The 8,503-nt window shown below is 49.4% G+C and overlaps 1 protein-coding gene across 1 annotated transcript; it reads right to left on the minus strand.

The window, feature by feature from the left end:
• Positions 1 to 2,852: 2,852 nt before the first annotated feature.
• FZD10 (frizzled class receptor 10) lies at positions 2,853 to 5,520 on the minus strand. Its single transcript, XM_026716233.2, has one exon. The coding sequence runs from the start codon at positions 5,306 to 5,308 to the stop codon at positions 3,536 to 3,538; it is 1,773 nt and encodes a 590-aa protein (XP_026572018.1). The 5' UTR covers positions 5,309 to 5,520; the 3' UTR covers positions 2,853 to 3,535.
• Positions 5,521 to 8,503: the final 2,983 nt, after the last annotated feature.

An 8,503-nucleotide genomic window follows, 5' to 3' on the forward strand; every position in this document is an offset into this window, starting at 1 on the left:
ACTCCAGAGCTTCTGACCACAATTGAGCACTAAGATTTCTGTTGCTATAAGCAGGGCGGTTAAATGAATTTCCCCCCCATTTCACGACCTTCCATTGCCACCGTTGTTTAGCGAATCCCTGTAGTTGTTAAGTCGATAGCACGGATGTTAAGCATATCCGGCCTTCCCCCGCTGACTTTGCTGGTTGGAAGATCCCCAAAGGGGATCACATGACCCCCCCAGGAACCCTGCAACCATCATAAATACGAGACAGTTGCCAAGCATCTTTAATTTTCATCACGTGACGCTGGGGAAGGCTGCAAAGGTCGTTAAGTGTGAAAAACCAGCCATAAGTCCCCTTTTTTCCCAATGCCGTTGTAACTCTGGTCACTAAATGAACTATTGTAAGTCGAGGACTCCCTGTATATCAAATTTGGAGACCACCCATTTCACTCCCAGAACGATTCTTGGCGGTGTAGTAGAGCCAAGGGTCTTCAGACTTGGCAAGTTTAAGACTGGTGGACTTCAACTCCCAGAATTCCTGAGCTAACATGACTGGAGGAGGAATTCTGGGAGTTGAAGTCCAAAAGCCTGAAAGCTATCAAGTTGGAAGACCCCTGATCTATCTCATCTATATCTTCTATCATCTATCTATCTATCTATCTATCTATCTATCTATCTATCTATCTATCTATCGTCCATCTATCTCATCTATCTATCTATCTATCTATCTATCTATCTATCTATCTATCTATCAGTATCTATTGATATCTATCTATCTATCTATCTATCTATCTATCTATCGGTGACTATCTATCTATCTATCTATCTATCTATCTATCTATCTATCTATCTATCGCTATCTATCGCTATCTATCTATCTATCTATCTATCTATCTATCTATCTATCTATCTATCTATCTATCTATCTATCTATCTATGTAGCTATCTAGCTATCTATCTAGCTATCTATCTCAGATATCTTCTATCTATCATCCATCTATCTCAAGGGTCTTCAGACTTGGCAAGTTTAAGACTTGAGGACTTCATCTCCCAGAATTCCTAAGCTAACATGACTGGAGAAGGAATTCTGGGAGTTGAAGTCCACTGGTCTTAAAACTGTCAAGGGTGTAGAGTATGGACAATTTTAAAAGTTTCTTCCTGAGAATTTCCAATGACAGGGAAACGGGGAAGCGTTACTTCCACTTCGAACCTCCCTGCCCCCATTTCCACTTCCTGGCCAACTCCAGCATAGACTTCAAAAGTCCCTGCTTTAATCACTGCACCGGGCTGCTTTGTTGACTCCTTGAGTTGCCAGATGTACTGCCACTCAAGACCCACGTCCCCTCTGTCCTGCCATCTCTTTTTCATCCCTGCACGTAGAGCTGTTCTCTGCATTCAGGTGAATGCAGCTGTTCTACTACTGCTTTAGTAAGACCACACTCGGAATACTGCATCCAGTTTTAGACACCACAATATAGAAAAGGTGTTGAGATTCTGGCAGAGAGTGCAGAGAAGAGCGACAAAGATGATGGAGGCCAAAACACAGGAAGAAAAGTTGCAGGAATTGGGTATGTCTAAACCAGGGGTCTCCAACCTTAGCCACTTTAAGACTTGTGGACTTCAACTCCCAGAATTCCTCCTCCAGACATGTTCTGGGAGTTGAAGTCCACAAGTCTTAAAGTTGCCAAGTTTGAAGAGCCTTGGTCTAGACTCTAGCCTAACCAAAAGAAGGACTACAGGTGATATGATAGCAGGGTTCCAATATTTGAGGGGCTGCCCCAAAGAAGAGGGAGTCAAGCTCTCCTCCAAAGCACCTGAAGGCAGGAGAAGCAGCAATGAAGGGGAAAACTAAGAAAACTCCTAACAATGAGAACAATTAACCAACGGAACGACTCGCCTTCCGAAGTTGTGTGAATGCTCCAGCCATTTTCTCCCTTCCTTTAAAAGAGCTGTACAAGAACCCCAGCAACTTTACCCCTGCAGGATGCCCTAAAATGCCATCCAATGGGTGCCAAACTGTTCTGGCATTGCCCTGGTCACTTGAAACTCCCCCTAACCCACCCCACCCCGCGTCCCCCAAATGATAAAGACTGCCGAGAAGGACACGCTCATTATCAAACTAGAAGTCGTTTTATTTCTCGCTTGTCACGTTTTAATAAAATAGGGCATGAAAAATAAGCTGTATATTACAAATAGAGAAAGCTAGATATACAAGCCAGGCACACACTTCCATGTGCCCAAATTTCCCTTTGGGGATTTTTTGTTTTTCTTTTTTTTGTGGCGGGGGAGGGAAGAGAATGGAGGAAGATGGGAGTGTTTTCTTGATCTATTCATGGATTGAATCTATTTAACAATGGGAAAGAGTCAATAAGCCCCTTTGGATTCTTTTCATGGCCTGGCCCCTCCCTCCCTCCCTCTCTCCCTCCCCCCTCCTTTTAAAACGTGTAGGATTTCCATTAAAAAGCCACAAAGTGTAACTCCGAGAAGGGTTCCTAGGGACTAGAACCCCTCTGTTCTTTTGTTAAGAGTCCCTTCTGTCCCTTTTATGTCTGGCAACTTGTTTCGTATTTCAAGGCATGGGTGTGGGTTGTGTGTGTGTGTGGGGGGGAGGGAACAAGGGGAACAAAAATGCAGGAAGAAAAAAAACAACCACCCTGTATTGCACATTATTTTCCGTGGAGGAGGGAGCCTTTGGAGAGACCATTTTGCGTGATAAAAGGCATTTGAAAAGAAAAGAAAAGAAATGAAATTGAGAACAGTTCCTGCTTTTGCAAAGATTTCAGGGTGAATGCAAAAAACTTCTGTTTCTTCTCTGATCTGGTTGCTTCCCTAACATTCTCTTTCAAGTTTTTCTCTTTTCTTTAAAAAAAAAAAAAAAAGCTCTACCAATACAGTACTTATGTCTAAAGGGTTAGAAACCTAAGCAAACCAAATTCCAATATTTACAAGTCAGAAGGCCCAAGGGTTTCATCCCCAGAAGGCTTGGCCAAACAATCAACAGGGGAAGGAAGGAAGGAAGGAAGGAAGGAAGGAAGGAAGGAAGGAAGGAAGGAAGGAAGGAAGGAAGGAAGGAAGGAAGGGGGAAAGCAAGGAAGGAAGGAAAGAAAGAAAAAAGAAAGGAGGAATGGAAGTAAGTTTTAGTAAAGTTTTTCAAAGCATGTAAAAACTAGCAAACTAAGAGGAGAGGGAAGGAAGAGAGAAAGGTAAGAAGAGAGAAAGGAAAGGAGGAAAGAAAAAAAGAAAGAAAAGGGAGGAAGGAAGGAAGGAAGGAAGGAAGGAAGGAAGGAAGGAAGGAAGGAAGGAAGGAAGAGTGTGCTTATGTTTGTTTAACATTCGAGGCACTAATTTTTTTTCCCCTGTCACCTAACTTTTAATTTTAATATTTCAACTCTTTTTCTTAATTTGCTGTTTGGTAACACGACAGAAATTCTAAAAGCATTTCAAAAAAAAAACACCCTTTAGTCCTGACTGCTGACTACTTGGAGCACCTCTTTCGGTTGCTTTCCAAGTATGCTGACTTGTAATATTATTATGGTCTGGGGGTCCACTGGGGTCACAAGCAAGTTGGGGGTTGCAACGCCGGCTCATACTTTGCGTGGCGAACTTTGGGCAGAGGCAGCTGGCTCGTCTTTTTGCAAAGACTCCCGCCTGCCACCATGCTGGTGGATTTCCTCCGAGTCCTGTTCTTGATCCTCCGGCTGCAAACCCCTTGCCAGGACTGCAGAGTTTTGGAGGTCCAAATCCAAACCCCGCTGGTAATGCCCACCACCAGCAACATGAAGATCTTGACCATAAAGATCTCCACGGCCGGAATGGAGTCACTCATGGTGCAGTCCGGGTGCTTGGTGTGGTTGTTGACCTTGCATTTCTGCTGGGTGGCCAAAACCCTCCAGTAACCCATGTTCAGCCTTTCGTAAAAGTAACACGCGATGACGCACGTAGCTGGCACGGTATACAAGACGGAGAAGACCCCGATCCTCACCATGAGCTTCTCCAGCTTGTCGGTGTTCTCCCCGCCAGTTTTCATCACCCTCCTGATGTGGAAGAGAGCCACGAAGCCCGAAAGGATGAAGGACGTCCCCACGATGAGATAGCAAGCCAGAGGGACGAGCACGAAGCCAGTCAGCGCATTGACGTCCATGCTGCCAACGTAGCACAAGCCCGTCAACTCATCTCCAGCCACCCGGCGCATGACTAAGATCATAATAGTCTTCACCGCAGGGATGGCCCAAGCTGCCAAGTGAAAGTAGCTGCTGTTGGCTTCGATGGCCTCGTGACCCCACTTCTTCCCCGCGGCCAGGAACCACGTCAAAGTCAGGACCACCCACCACAAGGAGCTGGCCATGCCGAAGTAGTAGAGGATGAGGAAGACCAAGGTGCAGCCGGTGCTCTCCAAGCCTTCTTGAATGACGTAGAGTTGGCCGCTGTCCGGGTTGCAGGCGATGTTCTCCGCGCCGGAGAAGAGGCGGGCAATGTAGCCCACGGAGTAGACGCAGTAGCACATGGACAAGAAGATGATGGGCCTCTCGGGGTACTTGAAGCGCTGAGGGTCAACCAGGAAGGTCAGGACGGTGAAGGCGCTGGAGAAGAAGCAGAGGATGGACCACACCGCCATCCAGATGACCGCAAAGCGCTTGTCCTCCCAGCTCCAGTAAACGTCCACCCCGGCGGTACAGAGAGGTGCGCAAGATCCGCTCTTCTCCACGTGGTGGAACTTCCCGGGGTTCTCGCAGGAGAGCCGACCCAGCCCGTCCTTCTGCTGGGTCAGGTCGTGAGCAGCGCTGTGGGGCCTCTGGGGCCACAGCATTGGAGGGAGCATGCTGGACCCCCGGGGAGGCTCCTCGGAGCCGTTGCTGGGGGCTTCCATGCACAAGTAGTTGGGGTCATTCTTGTTGGGCAGTTTGCTGCAGTCCAGGGAGTCCGGCCACCTGAAGTTGAACTGCTCCATGATGGGCGAACACTTGAGCCGCGCCTGCTCACACATCACCCGGCAGGCTGGGATGGGCGTGGACACCTGCTCGGTGCACATGGGGGCGTAGAGGGAGCAGAGGAAGAATTTGAGGTGGCCGTGGCAGCCGTACTCCACCAGCGGGGCGAACTCGTGGAGTTGGATGGCCGCGTCCTGCTGGTCCTCGTGGCCCATCAAGTTGGGCATGCGGGTCATGTTGTAGCCGATGTCTTTGCACATGGGGATCTCGATGGGTTGGCACCGACCGTCGCCGGGCCGGTCGGTGTCGATGGAGCTGATGCCGAAACAGGAGCACACCAGATGCAACACCACGCCCAGCGTCGGCCTGGAGCTCCGCCGCCGTCGCCCGCAGCTCATGTTGGCTAACTCGGAAGCTGCCCCGCCGCTCCGCGGAGCCCCCAAGTTCTGATGGCGGGGGAAAGGAGGGAGGGAAGGACGGAGAAGTGGCCAACAGGGAGAAGCGGGGGTCAGATCAAGGGCACTCCGGCCAGCCGGTTCTCTCCCGAAGCCCTCTGGCGAAAGGACTCAAGCCGCATCCAGTCTGGCTTCATGGCAATCGCTGCGAAACCCAAAGCCTGAAATTCCCACGCTTGTCTGAGTCCGCAGCCCGGGTTGGGGTCTCAAGCTCGGTCGGCCAGAGGAAGAGGAAGAGGACGCGCGCCTCTCGCGGCGCTCCATGCGCGGGGTGACTTAGAGCGGCTCGGCATGCCGGGGAACCGTTTCCAAACCCTTCCACGCCGCTCTCGCTCGCCCGCAGCCGGGGAAGCTGGATGCAAAATTTGCCCGGCTCCTTCTCTCTGCAGATCCACCCCCGGGGAGGTCGCTGGAAGGGGAATCCGCTGCTTGCTCCCCCGTGCTGGCCAGCTCCTTCCTTTCCCGAGCCGGCTGCGGGAGCGCTCTCCGGCTGCTGCGGCTGCTGCGGCTGCTACTGCTGCTGAGCTTTCTGCCCCGAGAAATCGGGCGCTCCGCTTGACTTTGCGTCTCCGCCCCCTCGGTTGGAGAAGGAGGGCTCGGCCGGGCTAGGTGGGGAAAGTGAGAGGGGAGGGCAAGAGAAAGCGGCCAGCCGGAGGGAAGGGAGAGCCGGGGCCGCCGCCTGCGTCCGGATCGCGATGGAACGCTGGGTGGCCAAGGCGCGCGTAAAAGCGCAACGCCCTCTCCAAAACCGCTCGCTTTCTCCAAGAGCGCTCGCTCGCCCCCAAAAAAGTAAGTCCGGGGCTTTGCAGCTGCTGAAGTCGGGAGAAGGGGGGGGGGAAGGGGGGGGGTTAGGAGGCGGGAGCAGCAGCAACAGACCGTGATGCGGACCCCGCGCACGCGCACAGCTCCGGCCATAGCCCCCTCCTATTCCACCCCCCCTCTCCTTCCCCTGGGCTCCCCTCCGCCTCCTTTGCGCGCCTCTCTCGTTTTGCATGAGAAAAGAGGCGAAGCCGGCTGTCCCTTTTGCGCCGGCACCTACGGGGCGCTTTGGAGCTGAAGAAAGGAAGCCGGGGTTGGGGGTACGGGAGCGGAGGGGGTGGGGGTGGGGTGGGGTTGAAGAGAGAGAACAAAAAAGAGAGAGGAGCCCTTGATCGGCGCGCGTTCCCAAAGCTTCCCTCGTTTCTTCCTCCCCTTCTTCCGCCCTCTTTAAGTCTTTCTCAACTTTCTCTCCTGATATTGCAAGCAGGGGGAAAAAAGGGTTGTTGTAAGGAAGGAGGAAAAGAGGAGGAAGAACTTACAGCCCGTCTTTAGTGGTGTTTATTGATTTATGGTTTTCTTCCAGAATGTGGCCAGGGTTATCCCTAGGTGAGGGAGGTTTGGGGCTAAGAATCTGGTCCCTACCATTCCTTGAGCCTCCATCTGGATCTCCTTGATCTGCTCTGCCACACTAGCTGCCATCCTCCTCCTCCTCCTCCTCCTCATCATCATCATCCACCCCACCTTTGTTTCCAAGAAGCAGAAGTTACTCCGGGCTCCTTTCTTAGATCCATCCTCATTTCATCCTTAGAGGTTGCTAAACCTCCTGATCAGAAATGATGGACTTTGCAACGTTCTGAAGATTCTGGAACACAATTTTTGGAACCTTCTGGTGAACCTTCTCAACTTTGCAGGTGTGTGGACTTCCAACTCCCACAGTTCCCAAGACAGCATCGGAGATAAATTTGGTGAAGCGTGGCTGGCTGGGGAATTCTGGGAGTTGAGATCCGCCCTCTTGATACATTCAGTAGTGTTTTTTTTTTAATTGAAGATGGAGAACTACATTTGATTTTGAAACGATATGCCGGCAGAAGCGTCCTCTCCAAGCCCAACATCTCCTTTTAATTACACTTAATTAGGATTAAAGTGACATGGCATTACTCAACATCTGATAACCTCCAGCAGATGACACAATTTATTCTAGATCTAGATCCTTTCAAAATTACAAGTTGGTGTCAACTTCTGGAGGCTAGAAGTTGTAGCAACTTCTGAAGAATCGGATCTAAGAGGTTTTTTTTTGGTGGGGGGAGGTAGTTGGGTTTGTATGGGCAGCTTCACTTTGAAGAAAACACCTCCCTTCCCAGCTAAGTATCATCTCTGTCGCTGGCTGCCGCTTAATGCCATGAAAACAGGGCTGTAAAACTTACACGATTTAACCTGGCCGGCTGTTGTTTCTGCACGTGTAAAAGGAAAGTTTTCCTTGCAAATGTCTCGATTTCCAGAGAAGGGAAGGAAGGAAGAGAGAAAAAGAGAAAGAAAGAGAGAGAAAGAAAAAGAAAGAGAAAGAAAAAAGGAGAAAGAAAAAGAAAGAAAGAAAGAAAGAAAGAAAGAAAGAAAGAAAGAAAGAAAGAAAGAAAGAAAGAAAGAAAGAAAGAAAGAAAGAAAAGAAAAGAAAGAAAGGATTTGTTTAAAAGCAGTGGTGGAGGTTTTAAAGGGATTGTGTTTGAATGCTTTTTATTGCCTGAGTAATAAAGGTCTGGCTCAAAAGCTCATAAAAATTGAGTTGGCTCAGAGGTTTTGGTGGTCCCTCTGTTTATGGGATGGAAGCTTTGACGGCAAACGGAGAGGAGTTGATCCCAAACCTGAGCAACTAAATGTTATAGGCCTTTTTTCAGGGGAGAGGGGCACTAAAGGACTTAATATCACCCCCTTCCAAACAATAGGGTGATAAAGTGAAAATACCCTAAAGAATGAGACAGAGAAATATTGCATTTCTTCAGTCTAAAGGGGAGGGGGATGCATGTCGCATTTGGAAGGGGAAAAGCTACGGAGTCTTCAATGATTTGTCTGTAGAGATTCTTCAGAACTGAAGAAGCTTCTAGGATGGGAAACGAAATGCCTTCAGAGAAAAAACAAAGTCCAGTTGGCTCTTGAAAAAGCACCTTTGGGACAAGCAGGACCTAGAGGACTGAGAATCTCCATTGACATCTTTCCTTTCCTTTCCTTTCCTTTCCTTTCCTTTCCTTTCCCCTTTCTTTTCCTTTCCTTTCCTTTTCCTCTTTCCTTTATTTTCCTTTCCTTTCCCCTTTCCTTTCCTTTCCTTTCCTTTTCCTCTTTCCTTTATTTTCCTTTCCTTTCCCCTTTCCTTTCCTATCCTTTCCT

This window comes from Pseudonaja textilis, chromosome 15 (genome assembly GCF_049901715.1).
Source record: "Pseudonaja textilis isolate UNSWEBS1 chromosome 15, rPseTex1.2, whole genome shotgun sequence".
NCBI classification, from domain to species: domain Eukaryota; kingdom Metazoa; phylum Chordata; class Lepidosauria; order Squamata; family Elapidae; genus Pseudonaja; species Pseudonaja textilis.